The sequence below is a fragment of the Paramormyrops kingsleyae genome, chromosome 5 (genome assembly GCF_048594095.1).
Source record: "Paramormyrops kingsleyae isolate MSU_618 chromosome 5, PKINGS_0.4, whole genome shotgun sequence".
NCBI lineage: Eukaryota > Metazoa > Chordata > Actinopteri > Osteoglossiformes > Mormyridae > Paramormyrops > Paramormyrops kingsleyae.
Genome location: NC_132801.1, coordinates 21,293,120 through 21,319,784, shown reverse-complemented (window position 1 = coordinate 21,319,784; position 26,665 = coordinate 21,293,120). Strand labels below are relative to the sequence as shown.

At 43.8% G+C, this 26,665-nt stretch overlaps 1 protein-coding gene across 1 annotated transcript in view; it reads left to right on the top strand.

The window, feature by feature from the left end:
- LOC111832889 (SRC kinase signaling inhibitor 1-like) overlaps positions 1-25,811 on the top strand; it is a 121,109-nt gene extending 95,298 nt beyond the window's left edge. The window contains exons 13-20 of the mRNA XM_023790640.2: positions 343-490; positions 718-1,018; positions 1,327-1,588; positions 1,850-2,031; positions 2,665-2,820; positions 4,366-4,491; positions 10,135-10,281; positions 19,853-25,811. Of these exons, the coding sequence (XP_023646408.1) occupies positions 343-490; positions 718-1,018; positions 1,327-1,588; positions 1,850-2,031; positions 2,665-2,820; positions 4,366-4,491; positions 10,135-10,281; positions 19,853-19,858 (1,328 nt within the window). The 3' untranslated portion in view covers positions 19,859-25,811. The remainder of the gene's footprint in view (positions 1-342; positions 491-717; positions 1,019-1,326; positions 1,589-1,849; positions 2,032-2,664; positions 2,821-4,365; positions 4,492-10,134; positions 10,282-19,852) is intronic.
- Positions 25,812-26,665: the final 854 nt, after the last annotated feature.

Here is a 26,665-nt window from a genome sequence, read left to right as displayed (position 1 = left end):
ACTGAGATGATGTATGAGGAGACTCTTACAGGGTCTATTGGCATGCTGCAATAGACTGAAATGCTGCCATACCTTGAGTTGAATCGAGATTTGCTCAGTCAAACAGTTACTCTGAGACACCCCGGGGTGTGCTGGGATACATTAAAATACTGTCATTCTTAGGGACGATCTGAAACACATATCCCAAGGAAAGCAGTGATCCACTCAGAAAGGCTGAGTCACACATGCATGGAAAATTACAAGAAATACTGAATTATACTAATTTAAGCCCATAATGCAATGCACAAGTGACATGATTAAATGCAACATGTGCACTTTGTTTTTCCATTTCCTGCTTTGTAGACCAGTTCCCCAGCCTGCAGAGTAAGATGCGTGTAGTGCTGAGGGTGGAGGTAGAGGCTGTCAAGTTCCTTAAGGAAGAGCCACACAGGCTGGATGCTCTGCTGAAGCGGTGCAAGACCATCACTGACACACTGGCCACGCTGCGCAGGTATAGCAGGCGGCTGTGAGTTGCCTCGGGGGGTGGACTTTTTGGGGGCTGTAGGCAGTCTTTTTGGGGTGGGGGGGGGGGGTTAGCTCTTTTTGGTCTATGAATGCGTTGATCCAGAAGTGTCTCCTCTCTCAGCCGGCAGCTCCACAGGCTATGATGCTCCAACGGGCTCTGCTCCCCCCACTCATGGTAACCCTGTTTCACGTGTCCTGCATCCCCATTTTCAGGCAGACGAACGAGGGAATCTGGAAGGCTCCGGAGGAGTTTTCCAGTCAGTCCCCCAAGCAGGCGAGCGATTTCAGCAAAGCTACTGACTTCGATATTCCAACAAGCCCACCCTTAAACTTCAACAGCCTGGGGGGGAACGTTAGCTTGTCTAGCTGGACTCCCCACTTGGGCTTGACTCACGGCAACCCTACCAGCCCCCATCATGACCCACTGGCACCCACGTCCCTCAAGAATCGGGCCCTGGAAGAGCTGTCGGGCCGCCGCAGCACAGAAAAATCGGTGTCCGTGGAGGTTAGACTGGTACTGGGAACCTGTTATCATGTGCTTATAGCTGTGTGTTGGTGTACATCTACCTGAGCCTTATTATCTATGTGCATCTCATTTACCATCTTTATTGCCCAGGTCTATCATGTGTCTGCTTCGTGTGCTTGTTTGCTTGTTTTTACATTGCTGTTTTGTCTGTGTCTACTGTTGAGTGTGTGAATTTGGATTTCGCTGCCTACAGCAGACCTATATTGTTTCATCACACCTGCTTGTTTGCACCTAACTTGTGTTTGGTTGGGAGCTCAATAGAAGAGATGACCCTTTATATGTTATGTATTTTGTAGGCAGCAGAACGGGACTGGGAAGAGAAGCGGGCCAGCCTCACCCAGTACAGCGCCCAGGATATCAATCGGCTGCTGGAGGAGACCCAGGCTGAGCTCATGAAAGCCATTCCTGACCTGGACTTTGCAGCCAAGCAGATCAACAAGCCTTCAACGGCCAACGCATGCGAAAGCGCCGGTAGCACGCCAGAGCACCGTCCCAGCAAACCCCAGCACACAGCTCAGAAGCTGGCTGGCAAGGAGGCCAGCTTCTGTCGGGGATCTGGTGAGTCAGCTGAACTGAACATCACCTCATATATCTGGAGTTGGACAACAAGAAGAAACTGGGTAGACACAGATAGCAAACTACAGAATGAACATTAATCACAAAAAAGTAACCCTGGTAATTAAACTTTGATTGATACATAGTTTCACTACCGCACTATAACAGACATGGAGTTTGTGGTTACTTCTGCACTACGCACACTGAAATATTCATAGGTTCCTTCAGATGTCCCATCTTCACGACTTGAAATCTTCATGTCAGAAAGGGTTCCTGTCAAGGATGTCAACGATCTGCCCACAGATGAGCTGACAGTTCCCCGCTATCGCACCGAGAAGCCCTCCAAGTCCCCCCCACCCCCACCCCCCCGGCGGAGCTTCCCCTCGTCCCACGGGCTCACCACCAATCGCACTGGGGAGGTCATCGTCACAAGCAAAAGTGTTAAGGTGAGGAGTGTGGGGCACTGCATGTTGGCACAGTGCTACTGATGGTGTCAATATAGTGACATCGCTCAGAAGTGTGACAGGCCTGAAGTGCGGAAGACAAATTCACATGCCATTTGGGGCAACAGCTTACATTAATATTCTGTCAATTCTTTGTCATTCCATGTTCATAATTCAATCATAAATCCATTCACTCATCCATCTCCCATAACCACTTATCTGGCGCCGGGTCAGAATGAGCCTGGAGCTTATCTCAGCAAGCACAGGGCACAAGGCAGGGCAGGCCCTGGATAGGATGCCACTTCATCACAGTCAGTTATAAAGCTATCTATCCATCATCCAGCCACGTCTCCTGAGCAGGGTTCTCTGGTTTCTGGAGCCTATCCTATGTAGCACAGAGATTAAGGTGGGGGAAGACCCTGCACAGGATCTCAGTCAATCTGAGAAAGTTCATGGAGACTATCCAAGGAAGCACATAGCACAAAACAGAGGAGCACCCTGCACAGAGTTCCAGTTCATCACAGTCATTTATGACTATATCTTTTCAGGATATTATTGAATTCTGGACAACTCACTATGAAGGACTGTAGGAATTAATTTTCTCTGTCCTTTCCAACACTGTGCCCTGGTGTGCAGAAGGCAGAATCGGAGGAAATGGAGACACCAAAACCCCATGTTAAGCTGAGAAGAGTCTCCTCAGAGGCACCACGGCCCTCCTCCACACCCCCAGTCATTGCTGCTTCTGGGGTGAGGGATGAAGATGATGAGGAGAAGATAATCGCTGAGCTGGAGGTAGGCTTGGAAGGGTCCCAATATTTCCCATAATCAAGTGACAGATTCTGGTGACACTGTACAGTGGGACATATTTGAAAAGACATAGGATATAACAGGGGTGCCGCATGCTTCTCATGAATGCTCTACTCATTTAGAAGTTGGAAATTCCATTAACTATATAGAGAAGTGGTTGACTTGGTAAATTTAGTTAGTTATTATCCAGAGCTTTATCTTGTTGACCTAACCCTGCGTAGAGTCAAGACCCCAAGCTGATATATCTAAACATGTTAAAATGTTGTATTAAACTAAGAACAAACTCCAGTCTCACATCTGTGCAAAGAATATGTCAAAAACTGAAGTAATTATTTTTTTCTTGAAGCGATTTTTAGAATTTCCTGATGAAGTTCATCACAGTTACGGTTTCTCATCTTAGATTACCAGAGAGTCATAAGTCAGTCCTTGACCACTATAATCAGCAAATGATTAACTGTCCTAAGGAATTTTCTTGTCCGGAACAGGGAAATGTATACACATCCTTTAAAAATGTCAATGTGTTTTGAGCTATCAAGCCAAAATTAGGACAACTGGAATGTGACATCCTTCTACCTTCTTTTGCAGTATTTTTACACACATCTCCAAGTGAAAAACAAGCACTTCAATAATCTCTTGTTTGAATTAAAAGGAAATAAAATGCAGACAATACAGGTTGAAGAAGTATACTGAAGTTAATTTAGTCTTGTGTCTTGAGTAACTGCTAGTCTGTTTTGGTAGGTCTCCATCAAGATTGCATAGTCTTGCAATATTTTTCTGTTCCCCCTCAAGAAACATCAAGTACTGTCCAGTTCATGGGAAACTGTCGTTAGACTCCCCTCCCCTCCTCGTGTTTTCAGTTGATGGTGATTTTGTAGCTGGGGGAGTAATAATGATCTGATTCATTTGGGAGTCCCGGGTTCAAGGGTTGACCTCCCCAGCCATAAATGCACCTTGAGGGGGGCTTGGAGGCTCAGTAGCCTCATTCATCCAAGACTGAGGCTTTGAATCTCGCCTTTATATATCCACACCATGTCCTTCTCAGAATTGCCCGTCGTTATGTCCTGAGATGAATCAGTATCCCATCCAGGAAGCTGTCTCTGCTTCTCAATCACCCTACAAGCGATATTTAAAGCCTTTGAAATCTTTTGTCTCTTACTAAAACTGTGTATTTCCACAGCCTCAATCTTCATTCACAGCAAGAGAATAATCAGATTTTTAGGTCATATTGAAGACACTTGGTCACCCAGACTTAATAATTGTTATTACTGCGGTGTTATATGCTTATTCAGGTCTCTTATTACTTTCACCTCTCACATAAGTGTTACCCATAACCATGTATAACCATGGGCAATAAATATGATGTAATCTCTTTCGTGTCAGACTGTAGATGCAACAAAAGTAGCTGAATTTTAAATGGTGTGTAGACTTTTTATCTGCATTCAATATGGTGCTCTGCCCCTTGTCAGAGGGTGAATGGCTTTCCTCTTATTTTTGGATCCGCTCACCGCATTTCCCCCCACCATCCACTAGGTGTTTCAAAGAAACCCAGTCAAAGTCAAAGTGTCCCCTCCCCACTCCCTGCCCAACACCTTGCTCAAGACCCGTGCCCCCCCTTCCAGCCTGGACCTGAGGTCCTCAGGGCCCCTGAGAAGGAAGGTAAACAAAAAAACCATGAGGCCTTTCTGGGGCACAGCTCCCGAGGTCCCTGTCTCTATCTTCCCCTGCTTGGGCTGTCCTCTCTCAATCATCACACTTAGACACAACTAATCTTAAAGCTGGTGGACCATGGGGGATTCCAGTCAGAGTCACGCTACCTAGGCTTCCTGTAGCAGCACGTACTTCTGGCTTGTGCACATCTGGTTTGAAGTGATGTGTATGTGTGCTTTTTCTTTCCAATTATAGCCATTGAAGCTGCTGAGTGAATGTGGGACTTCTGCCTTTGTTCACATCCAGCAGTGCCTGTGGCTGTAATTGGCACGAGCTGTTACAGAAAGGGAATCCCCAGATGATGCACTGTCACACCATCTTAGCTGGAAATGTGGCAGCAGTCACAGAGCCTCTCTGGTCCAGCATGTTTCTGTGCCGAGTTCTCCCTCGACACTTATTACCTCACCTAACTGTCTAGGATTCCACCAGCTAACCGCCCTAGTGACGCTGTAGTTCATCCTACATAACAGCCAGAACCTCTTCCTGAGTTCTAACTAATTTAGACTCTAGTCACTGTATTCACCAGGTACTGGAAATTATGCTTTTTCTGGAACTTAAAGGACTCGCTTCCATAGGATTGCAGAGTGATGCGTCTCCTGTTGTGTGCTTGTGATGGGTGGAGGCTCATTGAATGTCTCAGGAAATCAGTATCTCCCATATCCTGTCTTTGAGTGCCAGACTGGGGCCCGGCTTGATGAGGTAAGGTCATGGGAATTGAGTGTGGCGTCAATGGCCGGGACAATGCGTGTGAGGAGTTGCAGCTGCTCTTGCGTGCAGTGTGCTGCATGCTGCCATGTGGGTTGCACTGACAGCATGCTCCAGTGACCTGCAGAGGCTGTGCCTCGCTGTGTCCTCCAGTTATCTGCAGCCTCTCTGGACCCCTCTGGCCTACAGTTGGAGTTGGGCCAATGCCCAAGTGAGCGAAGACCTAGTGCTCCTATATTAGCTACACAGGTACGACTCTCACCCGGTCTGCCCTCCTGCTATCATCACAATGTCTTATATGCTATTTTGTTCCATCAAACACAGGACAGGGTGTCGATGCTAGTTTGATGTTGTCTTTGTGAGTACCAAAGCTTACAGCATCAAATGAACAAGAGCCAAATCCTTCACGAACATCAAAATTCATAAGTGCACGTTACGTTACGTTACGTGAACCGTTACGTTAATTTATCTGTTAGTGCAGCTGTAAACAAGCCAGGTCTGATAAAAAGATACTAAGAATGTAAGAACAGGAGACAGGATGTCTTTGTTCAGAGTGCTGCTTAATCGCAGGACTATTCTGTGCTCAGTCAAAATTCATGTAGAACGCCTGCAAAATTACACAGTCAATTCCTGTGCTGCACCACTGAAGGGAAAGAAATAGCTTATGAATGAACTCTGAAGTGAATGATCATTACTTGACTTAGTTGTTATACCTGTATAGTAGTCCTGGAAACAGCATGATTGGCACTGTGTGGCTCAGTGGGCTAAGCCTCTGTACCTGGTATTGGAAGGTCGGTGGTTTGAGTCCACCTTGGTACATCTGTGTAACCTTGAGCAAGGCCCTTGACCCCCCAGCTCCCTGGGCACTGTTATGGGTGGCTGCCTTCCATAGCCAGCTTGCACTCACCTACTGAGAGCAAGATGGGGGAGGTGTAAAGACAGGGATCAATAAAGAATGAATTATTATTGACTGTTTTGGCTTGTGATTAATATTTATTAGATTAATATTAGTGATGATAGTTTTGTAGTTATTCCTTATGGATTATTTCTTACATGGTTCACCCGAGTAATCTTCTGATTTTATTGACAGATCACACCAACCAGTCTTTCATCCAGTCAGATCCCTCAGATTGTGCTAACTGACTGGTCTTCTGCCCCATCCTCCCCTTCTAAGAGGTCAGGCACAGAAAGGGAGGATGGTGGACATGTACTCAGAGCTATGCAGGCCAGAGGAAAAGAGTCCAGAAGCATTGTGAGCCCTCAGCAGGCATCTAGTGTCATTGTAGATGGCCTTGGACACAGAGCTCAGGCACCAAGCGTTACAATGAGGCCAGTGGTAGCCACAGCTTTACCCCGTTGTCAGAGGCCCCGTGTGCCCCAACCTCAGAAGAAGCCCCAGAATTGGGAGTTGAGGATCCAAGAGTCCTTTGAGGAAACAGAGACTGAAAATGATAAGGAAGAGCTGGCCCTACTCCTCACACACCAAGAATTAAGGGTGCTATCCAGTAGTGAGGCCAAAGATCTCACTAAGCAAGGATGGCAAGGCTTACAGACACTGACCCTTCCAGTCCAACCCCAAGACGATACATCTGACCTCAAGGCACAAGAAAAAAATACCTACAGACCTAATCTAGACAGTAGCCCTTTAGTTCTGCTTTTCAGAGAATGTTTGGAAGTTGAAGAGGCCTTTCGACAACTAGAAGCACTATTAGATGAGGAGAATCCCACTGAAAATGGAAATTTTGAGTCTGACATAAAGTCTGACCAAGCAAGTCATGTGGGCAAGCCAATACCTAAACCCAGACTTACCAGACCAATGGATCCTTGCAGGGCAGGTTCAAACCCCAGGATCGCACTTCCCAGAGAGAAGCAGGAAGCACTGAAGGAAGCAGTGAAGTGGGGGCTTCAGACAGGACAAAGGACCCTGAAGTTTTCCCATGATGCTGAAAAGGGTATTAATGGGTCAGCTAAACAGCTGGACAAAGGGAAACCAAAATCACACACCGGTGTCTGTGAATCCGGATCCGGTGCTTTACTCAGTGCCCTGCCAAGCGTAGCTGGAGAGGGACAGTCCCGGAAGGTCCAAGCACAGGCTTTGCGCTGCAATACCTACCAGCGGCTGGACAGCCTGGAGGAATCCATCCGTGAGCTGGAGAGCACGCTGCAGGAGTTCAGCAGCAAACCTTCCCTGGGCGATTCCATCGCCACAGACTCCTTGGCAAACCTAAGTGCATCAGCAGTGAGTAGGAATGTTGTAGAACCACTTGCTGAGATCACAAAGACAGAAACCACTTCTCCCCAGGCCTCCCCAAAAAGAAAGCCTGCAGTTCCACCTAAGCCCATGGAGCTCCCAGAACAAATGACTAAGGTCCACTCACCAATTCTTATTTTCTTTTGATTACTTACGGTTGCCTGTTTTTCATCCCATGATTGGCTCTGTCCGTGGAGTTGGGGATCTTCCATTTCTCTGATTTCCTCTTGTCTCATGCATATTTCTCCCTGAGTCACAAATATGCTGTTTTTTTTTTTCTAGCCGCAGTTCTATCTTGAAGTGATGGATTTCTTGTAACTTCTTTCTGAAACTACATCTTTAAAGAACTGCACATCTGTGTGTGAATTTCAACCTTTCTCCAATACTTTAGGCAAATAATTTCTGTACTCAGGTAAGATATTCTTGTAAAGCTGCGGTGTGTCTCCATCCTTAGAAAGGTTACCACGGGCTGTTTCTCAATAAACTCTTCTCTTTCTACTCTTCCCTTTCATGGGATGCAGTGTCCTGATTTTATTCCTTCATCCACTCAGAAGTTTTTCTGTCAAGCATCCATCTATGAAGCATCCCTCACCTTACCAGTTATTCGTGGTTATGGTGTAGAGGATTTGTGATTTATTGTAGCTTATAGATTTATTGTGGCTTATTGTAGATATCAGCTTATTCTGTTTAACATTACTGTTTAGGAGGCCGTGTTATTTGCATGATGTTCTCTGAGGCTTATGTATAAAGGGAGGCCATTAAGATATATATAAAAATGGGCATGTAAATGCAGAGATGCAGCAGGTTGTGTTGGGGCAGCTGTCATATCCATTGTTTATTGAAAAATAGTGAACAGTGTGGGGGGGGGGGGGCTATTTGTGCAGAACTTTAGAACAGCAACAACAGGAAATTTATTCAGAAATATATGCATTTTCCTGCATTCAAATATAAATCCCCACTTTACATAATGTTAAAATCAGGTTATAGTCAAATACTTGAAGTTAATATGACATTTTTTAAGCTAGTATTGATGATGGCTTTCTGCTATTGATGTCAATGTTCAAAGTACAGTGCCGTGCAAATGTCTTTGGCAGTCTAAAGAAATGTTTAAAGCTATTTATCTGGGTAATAGGTGCACATTTGCTCAGAACAAAAAACAATTTAACATTAGGCTACAACATATGCAAATTGAGCATAACAAAATAAAAACTAGTATCAATTTCTTCTGTTCTCCAAAAAGTCACTGATATCTAGTTGGATGGCTAGATGAACAACACTTCCGTTCCCAAACCTCTCCTCAGGGGCACCTCAGCCATTCCATGTATTTATTAAATTTTACCACCAGCTCAATTAATTAAATAAATTAGTTTATGACAAAGTCAATGAGGTATTGACTAGCTATACCAGGTGTGCCCAGTGGTCAAGTCAAAAAATACATGGGTGCATTGAACGGTTGCTGGAAATAATGGGGTGATTTTGGCAGAGGTTTTGAAATGGCTAAGCTAACACACTTTTACAGGCATAATAGCATAGTTTTACACCAACATAAAGATGATTTAAACTTCATTTTTTTGGCTGCCTAAGACTGTATATTTCAGCAGAAAATAATTAGTCATGATTTTAGTGGAAGAGAAGAAGAGCGCAACCGTATTTCCCCACACTCAGTTTGTGAAGTTAACGAAGTGTGAAAGGTTTCTGAATTTCGTAATCAAAGTATCTATACATCACCCTGTCCATTTATGTTCATGATATACCACCAAAGTTATATTTTTTCAGTATTAATTACAGTATTAATAAACCACTGCTACTGTACTGTTAAGGTTTGTTTTTCTAATGTGATTATTTTTTTGCCATCACAATCCACGGCCTTGAGTGATGCTTTAATCAGAAACAGAGTCAGCCAATCAGGTGGTTTTAATGTCACTTCCTGCAATCGCTTCTGCACTCTGTCGTCATAGAGTCAACAATTATTTTCTAAAATAATTTTTTACTTTGTTCCATTGCCCATTTCTCCCTCACCCCCTTCAGGATGGATTGTAAAAAGATTGGGATTTAAAGATAGTGCCAGCTACATAACAGAGCCTTAAGGACTCACGTCCAAACATTTCTGTTTCAGTGAAGATACGTCTGGTGAGAGTAAAATAAAAAAGTGTTTTGTTTCAGTAGTCTCCAGCCCTCTAACTAGCTATTATGTAATATGTCAAATAAAAATCAAGAGCTTTTTGGTTGCGATAAACTCAGTGAACGGAGCCAAAAAATATAAGATAACGATAAACCTTTTAAAACCCCCTAGCGTCCATGCATTATATTAATATTGGAATTACTTGTATGGTTTGTCATAAAATTAGCTAGCTTTGCGGCGGCTAATTTTAAGTTAGCTAACCCTGTGACCATTTCTTTACATTACTATCCCTCAGGTACTTCCCCATCCTGGTTAAAATCACACAAATCCAGCCTGGTTCCACTTAGTACTGCATGTTTCAGACTAGTAGTTCCTCACCTGGCCTTGTTCTTTCTTGATATGACTAAGGGGGAAAAAATGACGCTAATATTAATGTGCGAGGTGGCCATCACGGCAAGTGGCAGTATGATTTGCGTGAGCTCACTCCCTCACGTGGCCTCCCCTTTTACTGCAGACCAGCAGCGGCTTCTCCCCCAGCTCTGGCAAAGGCCCCCACCCCACCGCCACCTCACGCCTCAAGCACTTGCAGCAGAGCAATCCAGAGAAGGGCAAGCCGGCCAAGCAGCGGGAGGACTTCCTCAAGGTCCAGGGCCAGCCGCAGGTATTTCACTTCTAACGGCCCTTCCGCTTTCCACCCTGATGCTGTCACCGGCGTTTTACCTGTCGCACCCTTGCCGATTCCTCTGCCCCACTCCGAAACCCTCTGTCGCCCCGTGGTGCTACCCGTTCACGTCAGACTGCAGAAGGACGATGTTCTGCGCTAGCGGGCGTTCGTCACGTATGTTGGCGACGTGCTGGCACAACGAAGGTGCTCACGTTCACTAGGTGGTCGCTCGTTGACAGTGCCCAGCGCTACCCAGTGACGTACACGTTGTACCAAACTCCTTCCAAACCAACAGGAGTCAAAGCGACGGCAGTTGGGTGATCTACTATTGTGACGGATGTTTAATGAGGGAGGACTGGTCAACTTTTGGGGCTCCTCTACTATGCCAAGTAAGCTGAATGCTGCCAAGTGTGGGGCCCTGGATTCCTGGCCCTCTACCCGATCCGTTCCTTTGCCACGTTTCCATGTGCTCTGTTGCTATGTTACCTCTGATCTCCCTGACGACCATACTGCACCATCACCTCATCCCGAGCCCTTGCTAGTTACAATAATCTCGGGAATTTAATTTCAAATTCACATTACTGATACAGCCTTGGAAAAAAAATAGGCAGATAAATATGGAAGTGTTTTGCACCCTGTCTGACCACTACTGCATGCAGCCTCTGCCGAATGCCTCAGGCTTCCTGTTCCTCAGTCAATAAGGCCTGGGGCTTCTGTCTGGAGATTAATCTTACATTCCAGACTCAAGAAGTAACTGTATAATGCATGGTACAGGGAAAAGGGGGGGATAAATAGGTAAGAATTGTTATAAGGTTGGCAGGGAAACTTAAGGGATGCTGGCAGGCAGAGAGTAAATGAGAGTTAAATTATGATTGTAGGCAACGAGAGGGAGGAGTGCTTGACAGACAGAGTGAAATAAGTGGGTGAATGAGGAGAATGCCGTGATGGAGGTGGATGTGGAGCACTGATGATGGTAATCAAGTGGGGTGGTGTCCCTCTGGCTGGGTTTCTGGTCTGATCTACGTCGAGGGCCTTATCAGCTGAAGCAGCCTCGCTAAGTCACAGCCCTTAACCAATCTGGCCTAAAACCAGAGAGGTTCGAAAATGTGGGGTCAGGATGGGGGGGTCTCCGCTTCCCCTCATTGAGCATCTGTGTCAGTTGGGCCCCTCTGTATGCATAATACCTGATGATTTCCCAGAATAATTCATACTGCTGCAGATACTGTCATCTCTTCACAGATATAGTGCTGTTGATACCCCCTGAAATTCCCTTAGTAGGCTGGGGTAATTTTGTCCAAGAGCACTTATGCAATCAGATAGAAAGAATGGACCCACCTGAAAAAAATGGACTTGACATTGTCAACATAATTACAGAGGAAGCTCCAAGTCATCCCCCCCCCGGCATCAAAACAGCAGTACTTTCCTGCATTACAACAAGTAGCATCATAAATCACTAGGTACAAATATTGTACCACAGTCTCTAAATTATGGTAAACAGTATTACAGAAATGGCATAATAGCACATCAGGGTGATGCTTTCTATGGTGCTCAGAGGGAATTTTTCTGTGACTGGGCAGCAGGGGGAGTAATGGTTAAAGGTTAGTTCCAGGAAGAGTCACACTTTAGAAAGTTACGCAATTCTGCAGCTAGAGTACTATAATGTTCAAGTGTTTGTGCTTTATCCAGGAAGACATGGAGCAGCCATAAAATCTTTAATTCATGCTTTTAAGACATGTTGAATTTGTGCATGCACACAGCTGCTAGAGCTTTTCTCACATCCGTGTATTAATGACGTTCCATTAGTCTGGAAGACCACTGCTGGCAGACAAATCAATGCTTTAGCTAAACTCTGTGGGTAAGATTTCCAAGATTTATGGTCTGGTGCACCAGTCCCCTAAGAGAAAATGATTGGAAATGGTGCAGCAATGTAGAGCAACATAAAGGAAAAATGCAGTAGGTGGAAGAAGGTGCTTTGACTACATGAAAGGACGGTTCCTGTCTGAGCTGCCTCGTCTAGCTGCTAACGGTGTCGTAGCTTGAACATGCCCACCACAGCTTCATTCTGCTTTAATTTAGCCAGGGGTATTAAGGCATCCCACTGCACAATCTCCTCTCGCAGCTTCAGAGTGCCCATACGTACGTATGTAACCTACAATGCACTGGGGGAGCGACTGGTTGGCAGAGAACCTCTACAAGGATGCCGTCAAGTCACGTTGAACTTGAGGCTTGTGCCGGGCAGCTGGGACCGGTGTGGAATTGGAAACGATGTAACTTGGGTGGGAATCAAATGAAAGGATCAGAATTCCTAGGGAGACACATCTGTATGTGCGGCAAGAAGCTTGGGCTGAGCGCCAAGTCTCCGTTTAGGTTGTTAGCGCTAAATGGTAGAACTTGTATTTACTGGTGACTCTTTGCTGTTGTTCAGTGTCAACTGAAAAAATGTTGACTAAGAGAAGGCAGAGGGTGATGTAGCCTTCGCCATGTGATATAATATCTGTCCTGCGGTGTGTTCTCATTTTGCTTTGGGATGTTTGATTATTGCTGCACTACATCATTAACTTCTGTACTTTGCTGGGTGATTGTAATAGAGGCTAATGGAAAAGCAAGAAATCCTAGCAGTCCAGATATCTGCAGTTCACTGGATCCTACTGTAAAGTCCCCGGCACAGTTTCGGGCCTCCTTTGGTCTGACCAAGTAGGTCAGAGAGCAGGGTAGCGGGGGCCACTGGGGCAGGACGCTGTCCCCCTGGGAGCATTGCAGTGCCATGACGATACTAGCCACTGTTGGACTGAGAAATCTGAAGACTCATTTTTTTGGTATGATTCCCTTTAGCTGACACCCCCATCCTTCCCTAGACTGCATGTGTAAATATGTGCCCCTCCTCCTCCTCATCGCCCCCTGGATCTTTTCTTCTTTCATCGAGCACACAGTGGACTTTCTGCCCCCGTCCTTCTGCAAACGCCTTTCTGACTTAACTGCTCCTGCTGCACGAATGGCTCAGCGCCCCCCCAGGGCGACGTTGCCCACAGAGATCTCTGCACGCCATTGCAAGATGCTGCCAGGTATCTAGTGACCGCTGGAAAGCATCCAGTTATTGCCGGGATGCGAAGGCTGAACCATCACCCAGGGGAAGACGGCTGAAGCGAGCCTTTGGATACCTTCCCCTCTCACGTAGATGCAGATGCCTTCAGCCTGTCCGGGGTTTCCCTGTCCCCTGCCCCCTGTACACTGCAGCCTGCTCCCGTCTCCATACTCTACATATCCATCAGCTCTCCCTTCTGGGTTCATTAGCAGAGCATCCAAGCCCGTCATCATCTCACTGCTGCCTCCTGCATCTCTGCTGTCTCCCGCCCCCACATTGCCTTTCCTGGCCCCCTCCCGCTTTACTTCACTCTGATACTGAGCTTGGAGAGTGTCTCGTCAGGCAGACTTAGCGATACGAAGTATCGGGGGCCTGGGGGTAGAAGCAGCCGCCTGTGTAATCGCCATGTGTGACTCTGCCATGCTAAATAGGACACATGCTTAGAGAGAGAGAGGACTGAAGGGATGAGGGGCTTGTCACCCTTCTGGGAGCCGGACTATTCTGGAAGCTGAAATCTGCTTCTTTCTGTGTCATTTCACACTAACACTGTGCCTAATGCATGTCCTCAGTACACACTGATCACTCCTCTTTAAGGGGTATTTTTAGCGCATGTTGTATGAAATTTCTTCAGTATAGCTAACTTCAAGAACTAGACAGCCCTGTTTTTAAATGAAAATAAATGTATTTTTTCCCGAACTATGCTTTTTAATATTAGCTGGAACAAGCTATGATTACACGACGGCATAGTGTGCATTTAGGCGTTGCCTGACCTTACTGCTATCTTAATTTACCGCATCGTGGTCACTGCGATCCATCTGGAGGAAAATGCAGGAAGATTGGGTTGGGGTGGGGGGGGGGGGTGGTGATGTCTGCAGCAGAAGACACTACAGCACAAAGGCTGCATTTTCTATCTATTTTCTCACTCCAGAGCTTTATTTCAAGTTGTTGATGTTGGGATGGAGCAGAAAAGTCAAGCCATTGCTCTCCGGACGGAACATGTGGCCTTTTGTGTGCTGAAAACTACCAGCCTGTGGTGGGAGATTTTCAGTGGCTCTGCTGAGTCTCTTAGCATCCTCTGCAAGGCACTGAGGATCTCAGACAAAAAACAAGATTATTGTCGGTAAAGCTCCAATTTAAATTTACAAAAAAGATTATTTATCCTTATACATTTGTAAAATGCCCCTTTTTCATGCTAGTTTTTTTTTTGTATGACAATGCTAATTTGCATAGAGTATTCTGTACCTGAACTGGATTGTTATTACAAAGATAACCACTTTAAATAATAACTGTTTATATAACACCTTTTGTGCATTGATATGCAGCTCCAAGAGCTGTACATGTGTTAATCAAAAACATAAATGCAAAACTGTAATAAGGGGACAATCTGGCAAAGAAATGACTACAATGAATTAAGTCAAACGGTGCAAGTTTTTTTTTAGAAAGTACAAAACATTAAATATGACAATAATGGGGAAAAAAGAGAAGCTAATGGAGAGGAAGATTTAAATATGTGTAGAGGTTGCCTGGTGGCATGAAACCAAGAAGCTCACTGCCCACATTTTCATTTTTTTGCTTTGTTCTGGGATCTTTGCAGAAGCCCATTATCAGGGGAAATGTAAGTGGCTGCTTAGAGAACACATTTAATAATATAGTCACATTGTTAGATTATTTAGAGCTTTTGTGACGTCTGTATACAGTGAGCCAGCATTGTGAAGCCAGTACAGGTGTGATATGTTAATACTTTGTGTTCTTGTTTATATTCTTGCTGTGGTCTGTCAGTAGTCTTCCTTGGCAACTGCCAAATCGTGCATTATAGTAGTCTAGGTGATGGAAAACAACATGTCAATTTCGTAGCATCTTGCTGTGAGCAAAGTAGCTGGATGCTGTATTTCCCAGGTGAAAAGGGAAGTCTTGGATGCATAACAAACTTGGTGTTTAAAGCCCCCAGATTTCACACCTGTGTTGTCATCTCTGTAGCTAGAATTTATCTTGTCCATGTTCAGTTTAACAAGGTTTAAGTGTGTTCAAGTTCTGATGCTGGTGAAGCAGCTCATTAAAATATTTACTACACTGGGATCTTGTAATATGTCATTTGCAAAGCTGTGGATGAATGCGCAGTGGTCTTTTAGATTGCGGGAATTACTTTGGGTTCAAAAAGAAGGTCCAGATGTAGTGGTGAGATGCTGCGCCTGAATATATTCAGTAATTCATCCACATAAGTAACTGGGTAACAGCTTCACCCTGGAGCTCTGCATCTGTCTCTCAGCTGCTGCAGGCCCCTGCTCTGTAGCGCTGCATAAATCATTTGCAGCTCTAGTTGCTGTTTGTCTAAGCACATGCAGATTAACTGCCTTGTTCTAGCTTAGCAGGAACTGTAAACAGGTCGGTACTGTTTGGATGGCTTCTGTCTGTTTTCCTGAGATTGCAGTGAGCCTCATCCACAAGTCGTCCTCTTGACTGGTACACATGGTATAAACAGTGACCTTGTCCTCCTCTTGCCTCCTTTGCCACATTGCCTGCTTCTCCATTAATCTCATGTAGCGCTCAGTACTGTCTGTACATCCCACTCAGCCATTTCCCATCACCTCTTTCCTAGTTGTAGCTGACCAACTTCGTGAAAATCCCAGGCTCTCTTCGGCTTCTGTTTTAATTTTTTGCCGAGCAGATGGAGTTAAAGCTTCTGCTTCAGAAAGCTCTTAGGAAACTCTTTAGAGCAGACAAGCATGCCCAGGAACAGGATTTCTCAGTGTTAATCCGGGAAGGGTGCCGTCACAGTGCTGACTTTACTGTTATTGCCTATTTGATGCTCAAGGGCCATGGAGATTTCGATCTTTTACACTTTGAGCTGCCGTTTCCAATTCCTCATTTTATTCTTGTACCATAAATTGGGCTGGTTAAGATGTCAGAGAACTCCTCTCAAAAATGGGCCCCTGGAGCTGGAAGGGAGCTGTTTGTATTTAGGTGGTTGAGTTTATGGGCCTGCCTTTATTTGCCCAGAATGAAGAAGAGTTTCTGCTGAATTAACAGGGTGTGATGAATAACCATTGAAACTCAAAGAATATTCTTACACAGATTTTACCCTCTTGTGGGAAACAACATGTTCTGAGCTCATATCGTGGGATCAGAGTTCCTGGATGATTGTAGAACATAGATGCTGCACCAAACCATAATGAGATGCCTAACATTGTACATAACAGAAAGAAGGGCTTATTTAATTGTATAACACTTAAAGTGTTCACTGTTCAGTAAAATTTGTCTTAAATATTAAATGTTTTCCGTTAATTGCTGTCAGAGGAATAAAAAATGCAGAAAAGCCTCAAATCTTCGGTGCTTGGGCTTCCACAGTCTAAAAACATGTTCAACTGGTGTGTCTGAATTGCCCACACGGCATGTCTGCATGCCAGGACCTGGTAGCCCATGGTGTTCTTCCTCGAATAGTCTCCAGGTTTCCTGAGACCCTGTACCAGATATGCCCCTAAAATGTCTATACATTCAACAAGATTAATTCATGAGATGGTGCAGAAATGTACTTATCTTGTGTGAAGTTGTCCTTGGAGGTACTTGGAGTTGATATAAACAAATGTTTCCTTGAAATCCTACAGAGACAGAAATGTTTTAGGTCTGTGTGTTTTGATCATGAAAAAAATTAGACAAATATGAGTCAGTGTAGTTTTCACATTGTATTAATTAAAATTTCACCCAGAGAAAGCCCATGTAATTAATGTCTACCTGCATTTTTTTCCTACTGGGCTTTCACACAGTGCTGTCTCAGAACTGTGTCAGAAGGTGCAATCTACACTCGTTATAACTCTGATATAAGTCTGCCATATAGTCCGGTTCAGCATCAGGTACAGCATAAAAACTAAGGGTGCCACCCAGGGGCACAGTAGTACGTGCCCATTTCAAGCAAATAACCCAGATCATTAAATGGGAATAGGAAACGGCATAACTGCACACAAGTCCTCACTAACAGCCCTGAGGCAGCCAAGCAGAATGAGCAGAGGGACGACAAACCCACCCATCACATGATATCATATTGGAAACAAAGATCTCCACTGGCCTGGAAATGATTCCATCACACTCATGTCTCTTTGCTGATTCCTTTGCATGTGCCACCTCACCATGCGCTCTGCCCAGAGCAGCCCAGGAGCAGAAATCAGTCGTCTATCCTTTAATTCTCTCTCAGGAATAGATGGAGCTAAATACATTCATGCATTTCAATTCCGCAATTATCATTTTCTGAAACAGATTCAGCAATTCATTTTAGTGAAAGACGTTTTTAGAACCACAAGATGTTACTGCTGGTATGAAATGCATCCCCCCTCCCTCAGTCTAGCCAGGCTAGTGTACCGTTACTGCAGTAATAACATTACTGCATTAGTGTGGTGGCAGCTCGTCATGTGAAGCCGCAATGGGAGGCTAATTGTCAGTGGTGTCATGCTGTTAAAGTTCATTCTTATCACTGGCCACCCACATATTTACGCATATTAGTATAGGCCAAATTTAATTCTAGAACACATAAATCTCAGAGAATTGCACTTGGTTTAAACTGAATTATGTCCCATTAAACCTATTCCTGTGAGAATGACATCGCCAATACAGGACACCTACCTACCAAGACTCATATCCACGTTTGCAGGCGGTGAGAAATACAATGAAACAGAACAACAACCTGCTGAACCAGCCGAGCACAAGATCATGATGCGGTTGTATATGATTCCACAAATATATATATATATACACACACACATATATATATACATACATACATATATGTAGTCTTAGGTAGTCAACGAAAATGTTTAAAGCCATTTATCTGGGTAGTTTGCATACATTTGTTCAGAAAAAAAACACATTCTAACATTAGTATATGCAAATTAACAGTAATACAGCTTTCAGCACTAGTTAAATTACTTAGCCAGTTAAAATAAGCCAGTTAGGTATTGATTAGCCAAACAGTGTGTTAGTGGTCGAGTCAAAAAATAGATTGGTATATTGGATGGTTGTTACAAATGCTGGGGTAATTTGAGGTATTCAAATAGTTTGGCTGCCAGCATTTTCATTTCATAATTTGCATTTCTATATTAAATGGGTCTTAAATCTGACCTTCATTTAGGGTCTTATTTAATAATAATAAAAAAACACTTCACATGCAGGGTTGCATGAATGCTACATGTCTCCGGCAAACGTCACGGCTGGACAGATACGTCTAAAGCCAAAGGTTAATGACACACTATCTGTTGCAGAGATGTTTTTGAACTTGAGAACTTCAGCATAAAGTCAGGGGTGAATCATGGTCTATATCTTAAGGGCTGGAACATGCTGAATGCTGACATGATCTTCCTGGGTCTGGGTGGCCTTCAGTAACCCTGACCTGTGACGCCTCCCTCTGCTTGCTCTTAGAGTCACTGTAGTAGCACTTACACATTTAGCTGGAGGGGGAGCTGCTTTTGCATGCATGTAGAGAGCAGGAAGGGAGCAAAAACATGGACTCCTGGATAGGGAGCTGAGAGTGAACAATAACGTGGACTGTCCAGGGGTTCCTGAGGGCTGGGTTGAGAAGCACTGACTTAAGCAATGACAAATAGCCTCAGTCAGTGTTTAGGTCATTTGCAGAAGTGTGTACTAAAAATAACAAGATGGAGATTCATAACAGGCAAAATGGTGCCGTTGTGTACATCAGCCTGTAACAGTCTATAGGGATTGCCCAAACCAGGCCAGAGAGCATGAAGTAGATTTAAATCTTGCCGAGCCTTGAATCTTGTCTAGGTTTTGATAAACTTCCGTGAATCTCACCCACCATCCATGTGCTGGCTGTCTTCTCCCTCACCACACATTAAAAGCAGGGATAGGGCTGCTTCTTTGTGTATCGTCTTGTTTTGCCAGAACATTGCAGTGTGTTTGGAGATAGATGAAGTGCTGATCGCTGGTACAACAGAAAATAATGTCTTGTGTTTCCCTCCCCTCATTTTCTTCCCACTCCCTGGTAAGTGTCTGCACTTCAGTATGAATGTGACCTTAAATTGTCAGAGGCTGCCGCAGTGACAGCAAGTTCCCTCTACAGGCCAACATTAGCATTACAACTTATGCTTGTAATGTTCATTTTCACATCAGCACTGATAGCCACTGGAAAAATTGTGAAAATGAATCTGATGCCAGTACTGTCCTTTAGTGTGCGGTAGTTGCATGCGGAGTTGTGAATGTTATACGGGTCTTTAAGAAATGTTTTTGTTTGGCTCTCAGAAAGGTTTAAGGTACACATGGCTAGCTTCATGCATGTGGTTTCTTATTGATTAATTCCTCTGTTTGTTCTTTTTGTTTTGTTTTGTTTTCTCTTTCCTTATTTCCTCCTCCCCTCACCCCCTGGCCCTTTCACTCGCCTGCCTGCCTGCCTGTCTGCCTGTCTCTCCACACCCGCCACACCTGGTGACCCCCCCGACCCCCCTGCGCCTCCCCGTCTGTCTGCCACCCTGCACGTGGGCCCAGCAGTGAACTCTCTACCCACTCTCTTGCTTCCTCCAAACCCTCTTCGTCCCAAGCCCAGCTTTATCTGGCTTCTGAGCGCTCACTGCCCTCCCTTCGCTGACCCTGAGGCCCCGCCCATCCGCGCCTCGTACTCTGCCCCCCAGAGCCGCTCTGCTCCAGTGCACGCTGTGTGCCTGCAGTCACGTTCTTCCAGTGTCTTGGACTCAGGGGAAGAACTACAACCCCATTATGCCATGGCGATCTCTCCGACCCTAAGACTATAGCTTCTCTTTTTGTTTCAGTATTCTTCTCTAAACCCTGCCCCCAAATTGCTCCCTCTTCTTCTTCTTCTTCTTCTTCCTCCTGTTCCTCTTCTTCTCCTGCCCTGGGAGCTGTGCCTCTAGGCTCTGGGCAGCAGCAGCAGCAGCAGTAGATTCTCGGAGCCGCTCTTCATCTCTGGCACCAGGACCATCAGCTTCTTGGGCTACTCGCTGCCCTCGGCCCCACCGTCCTCCAACAGCCTCTTCGCCCTGCAGATGAAGAGGTTCCCCCAGGAGGGGGCGCTGTCCTCCTCCTTGCCAGCCTCCATCCTCCCAACCAATGCCCCCAAAGTCTCAGTCTCCAGCCTGAGCTCTGAGGCCCTCTTCCTCCCCCACCTCCTGCCAGAACATAGTTAAAGGACAACAGTCCCCTCCCTGCCCTGGCTCCACCCTCTTGTTGCTACCCAACGGGCAGTCCGACACAGCCACCTCTGCCTCTCCAGCCTTTGCCACCCCTTCATGCTCACCACCTACCCCTTCACCATCAGCTTCGCTCACCCCCTGCACAATGAACCGCAGCCATGACACCCCCCTAGAAGCATATCAATGAAATCCTATCATGAACCCCCTAATGAATGGCACATGCTGTGACAATGGAGATATGATGGAAGATTCAGGAGTTTCAGTCCAAGCTCCATGACGTGCCAAGAACTCAAGATAAAAGCACAAAGATTTATCCATCTCACCCCATCTTCATCCCCACTCCTTTCAAGGCAAGAGTGTGATACTGGGACCAAAATGGAAGACCTGAACCTTTTTGCATTCCTTTATCCCTTTGGGTGCTACTCACTGGATGCACATTGTTCCAGATGATGATGTTGACTTTTACACAAAACAACAGGAGCCAGTTAAAGAAGAGTCACCTTATCACAGCAATCTATTTTGCTAGTTCTCAAAGAGAAGTATCATCAGCATAATTATAGAGGCTCAGAACACTGCATACTCCCCATTTGCTATGTTTCATTCATCCCCTTTGCACAACGCACTCTGTCTTGTCGCTCTCTGCTCTATGAATTGTGCTGGGTCCCTTGTCTCTTACTGCCATCCTGATTAGGGTGGATTGGCAAAACTCAAAGGGGAAATTCTGATCCCATCCACTGATGCCAAATTTCTGGGGAAAAGATCTGCAGGTCATTTACTAAGTATGTTATATATCTGATTAGAACATATTCAAGACAGAAGTGCAATAATGTGGTGGAATGGCGCTTGGCATGTGTGTAATATTTTGCTGTCTCTTTTCAGTAAAACAGTAATCAATGAAGAAGAAAAAAAAGCGTGAATTTTAACCTTTTTATTGCTTGTGTCCAGCCCATAGAAATACTGGTGCTAGACTACGTTTGTATCACGTCTTTGGCAGAGATTCTCAGTTCAGTCGATGGATTTCTCCTGCCTGCTTTAACGTAATGTCTGAAGCTATTTAAAAATGCAGCCTGCAGACTGATTGTTCTGTGGGGAAGGATGCGGTTGGAATAACTACAGAGGATTTAAAAAGTCCAGACTGTGTTAATTATACTCCAGCATATTTGGAAATCTTGACTGTCATGTGGTCAGTTCAATATTTTGTGACATCATGGGGGACTGGGCAGTTTTAGGGGCATGTCATGCTCACCAAAGCACTGTCTCATCTGAATTCTGCCAGCCACAAAGCAGAGAGCTGCAGAAGAACTGCTAGGTTAATGAAACCATTCGTAGATGGTTCCTTCCATTGCTAATTGTTACCTTTGCTGGCAAATATGACTTACCTAAAGGCCCAAATCAGCCTAAGCAGAAATATTACTAGTACATTTTTATTCTTTCCCTGTTCTCTGCGGCTTCTTGGGACCACTGACTCTCAGAATGGAAAGGTGGATTTCTGTAGATTCCTGAAGGATGGATGGGTAGGAGCTCGCTGCTGGTCACCAAAAGTTGGGATGTCACATTGTTGGGTTCCTTATTAGCAATGTCCTTTAGCTTTCACACTGGATGAGAAACACAACCTTCGCACACTTTACCAAAAAGTACAAAAAGCTTTCAGTCTGTTTCACTGAAATGTTTGTGAAAACATAACATAGGTCCATCTTTGGATTAGAGTAGGAAAAGGAATGTAAACCTAAGGGAAATTAAGACACATTCTTTTGATGTTTTTTTGACAATGTGAAAGCACATTACTGATTTGTGATTTTTTTTTAGCAATGTGTTTGGTTTGCGAAGTAGATCACAGTACCTGCAGCTCTCAGTAAATCTATGTTTGTTGGAAACAGTTCATTACAATTGTATCATTTCCAACTAGATCCCAGCTATAAATGGCTTATAGCCAAGGTCAGATTCTCTCATTATCAGGTTGTACAGTAGATTTAGTGCACATAAAATGTGTAATGGTATCTTCCTATAGTTTGATGAAAAATACAGATTGTCACCCAGAGCTATAGCCTCTTTCTACCGTGCATTACCATAAAATCACTGTGCTCAATGTTGCTACAATTTATTTAGTTAGCAGATGCTTTTATCAAAAGTGATATACACTTGAAAGCAGAGTCAGACAGTCCCTAGGGTGATTGGGGGTTATGGGTCGTTGCAAAGAACTAGTCATGTTTTAGTAGAGGACGGTTTCAATCCATTGACCTCTGCTCCCCTTGTTAGTCATGGTTACTGTGTCTGAGACTTCATGTCCACTGTGTTGATGTGAGACGGTAGGGCCTGTACAGCACAAAGGGTACCAACAAAATCAGACTGACTCTAATGACTTTAATATTGTATAAAAAGCATGCACTCAATATATTCAATGCCTCACAGCGAGTGATATTAAGTCATCGCCCCCTTGTGGGTACTGGTGGCATTGTAATAGGACTCTACAGGCTGGTTGATTGGGGGAGGAGGGTGCAAGGCAATACAAGCAAGGTGGCTTTGTAGAGCTGACTGAAGCACAAATTATATAAATTATACAGTGAAGGCGTAATTCTCATATACCTGTGAAACCTGGAAAGTGAATCCATGAATAATTAGTTTAAGAAATATGATAAAAAATCAGATTGTGGGTTTCCACTTCTGTCATGCTGCTGTTGTTGAATTGCAATAAGTTGGGCCTCTCTGAGTTCCAGAGGCAAGATTTGACTGTTACCCTCAGAAAGTCAGCAAAATTCACATCACAAAAAAATGTTAGACTGCTCTGGCTCCCCCTGGCTCTGTGAGGTTTTGGGGATGTGCAAATTAAACCTAAACAATAAGAAAATGTACTTGTCCTCTCCCCCAAAGAAGCACACACAGGAAATATTATGGCACTAGTGTGCACTTTTTCTGTATGTTATTTTGTTTTTAGAAATTAAAGAGTATTGACTGAAAAAGCCTCAATACCTTAGATGTCATGCACTGGTTCAGGGACAGGAGCCATGCTGGAGCCCGTCTGGCCCAGTATGGCTTTTCCTTGCTGACCAAGCACAGGAAAGATTTAATATAAAGAGCTGATATAAAAAATACAGAAAGCATACAAGAGTATATAACATATAAATATAACACAAGTCCTGTTTGTGTATGAAACTAATATATAGTGTGAAAGTGTGAAATACATAGAATAAATATTATGTAATGTAAAATTAAAATCCTCATCTTTTGCTTTTTTTATATTCAAAGCTTTTTTGTACAGTTTTTTTAATCGGGATGGTATACCATATTAACAGATACTTTAACTCACAACCAAGACCTCTTCAGTAGTGAGTGGACTAACATTTTTGTATCTAGTCTCAAATAATTGTGTTTGTGTGTGTATTTATATATATATATACACACACACACACACACATATATATATATATATATATATATATATATATATACACACACAGTACAGATAAATCAGATGCGGTGTAAACTGTTTGCAAAATCTGAATTTGGATTGTATTTATTTTCTATTGATTTGCAGAGTGTGGTGTGTCAATAGTCTTCTTGAATTCACTGTTTATTTTTTAATTGACATTGTCATTCTTTTGCCAACAGCATCTGATAGTTTTTGTATTTTATATACGTGTGTGTTTATTGATGGAGATGTACAGTGAAGTCTCTGAGGTACCCAGACAGCATTTAAAATCATCTGTGTCCCATGTTCACATCTGTACTCAGAATTCAGGAAGCAGGTGAATTTGTGATTAATGACTACATCTGAAGTGCTTTTAGAAAGAGAAAGATTTTCTTCTCTTTATGTGTGTGAAAAGTCATTTTGTTATAATAGAATTGCAATTTCTTATCAAGGTGGGTTAATGTTTCTGAAATCTGCATTTGGATGCTATAGTTCATCTGCTCGACTGACTGCTCTCAGTCAGTTATCCCTCTCTGGTCTGGCTCTTCTGTCTGTCAGGGTTACTGAGAAAACTTCACTGCTGTTCACGGGTTGCACTGTGTATGATGCTGACATGATGTCTGGTATCAAATCAGCATTACTTGTCACACTGCCTGGTGTTCAACCTCCTGGACCCTATATCTTGTAATTGAGTTTTTTTGTACCCTGCCATTAGTTCTTTTACTGTTACTGTTTTCTGCTGTTGTAACCTTGTAAGTGAGACACATCCACTGTAATGGGCTATGCTGTAGGCCGTGATTGGACAGATACTGCAATCATGATGCTTCCCATTGGAAACCGAAGCACAGTCTTAACAGTATGTACTTCATGCTATAAGCTGTAAATGAAGCAGCTTTAGGACTGGAACTAGGGTCGTCTGTATGCACATCAGTACTGCACCCTTCAGTGGTCGAGACTGATGCACCTTATACTTGACCTGTGTGTTTAATTAGAACGGTATTTCCATACTAACAGATCCAATTCCTCACAGCCACGACCACTTTAGTGATTGGAATAAGGTTTATTATATTTGGCTGCAAATAAATGTGTGCACCGCTTCCTTACCCGAGTGCACCCTAGAACCAGCTGACCCCAAGCAGACTGGGGAAACCAGAATCCAATCTCTCTCCTGTTTCCTATTTAATTCATGGTCAATAGGAGTTATGAAGTACTTTATCTTTGGAAATGGCACACTTCAAAAATCTGACTTTTTTTAACCTAAAAAAACTTTACGCTTCACTTGCAGATTTTCATATGAATGTGTGAGTGGATTAAACTCATAGCAGTGGAATAAAGATTCACCTGTAAATACACTGAATCATCCTGAAAAAAAAGTCCACAGTACTTTATGTCAAACATGTCTTTGGGGTTAAATTTAAATGAAATATATGATGGTTATAATGCATGTGTATTTTGAGAAACTGCACGGCACAAAATTTGGTCAACAATAGTTTTTTTTTTTAATATATAAATGTCAAGTTCTAAAAGGTTTAAATCTATCAAGATTTTTATTTTTTTAATACTCCATGTATAGTGGCAAAGGCATGATGTGTTTACTGTGGTCTTTAAGGAAAGAGCATTGGATTTGACTAATATGAGACCAGGGGTGTTTGATGCTGTTCCCATGAGCAAACTTTTTATTTTTTTGAGAGTGATGTTTCTGTCTGTAGAGTAGTGTGATTATGAATGATGAAGAAAAATAAATCATTAAAATGCATAATAATAAATCAATGTGGTTGCCATGGTGATCTCTTACAAATGTAAATCTCCTGTGGGCAAACGCCAGTGACAGTGGGCTTATTTTGTAAATAATTGCTGTCTGTGTACCTAATAAAGTGCAGCTCCCTTGTAAGGCTTGTGGGATTCTCGATTGCAGCTGAGCACTAGGACGCATCTTTGCGCTCTTTGCCTCACCTGTGTCACACTCAAACACGCATCCCGCTACACAAACATACATACTGAGGTAGTGCCTTCGTCACGTGCAACAAAAACGCAACCCATTACATTTGGCACAAATGAGAAAGCCACAGAGATTTTCATAACCACCAATCTGTGTTGCGTACTTCTTAAATGTTAAATTCAGGTTCACAAAAAATGTAATTAGTGAAACTCAGAAATTCTACAACGCTGGTCCTCCAAATTGTTATGCTACAGTACCGTGTTTGACTTCATCAAACTAGAAAAAAAAAAAGAATTTATTATTACACCTGATAGCAGAATGCACATTTCATATTTGCCATGATGTATATTACAATTGTTGTTCCTCTAGCATCAGCATTGGGTGGGGGGTGGGGGTAAACTGACAGGTATCCTAATTGTATGCAATAAGCCTAATAATGTGGAAGCAGATGTTGTGATATACATTCTGTAATATAACTGCAATTACCTGCAGAACATCCTGAGACACTAATCCGGTTAACCCTTTGTAAATGTTCAGTGGAGTAACTCATGATGAGCACCCTCATCCTCAGGGCCCAATCTGTACAGATGAACACACCGCTTTGTCGTCACCAGGAAAACCACAATCACATGACAGGGTATTGAGAACTGGTGTCCTGGCTGTAGGCATACAATCAACCTTAGAGATATGCAAAAAACACTTTCCAGAAATGACACACTGAAACGTTTTTGTAACTCTAGCATACACCAGCCAAGGATGGCAAGATGGGACTGACTTTTTATACTTTCCAAAACCCTGTTGTGTAC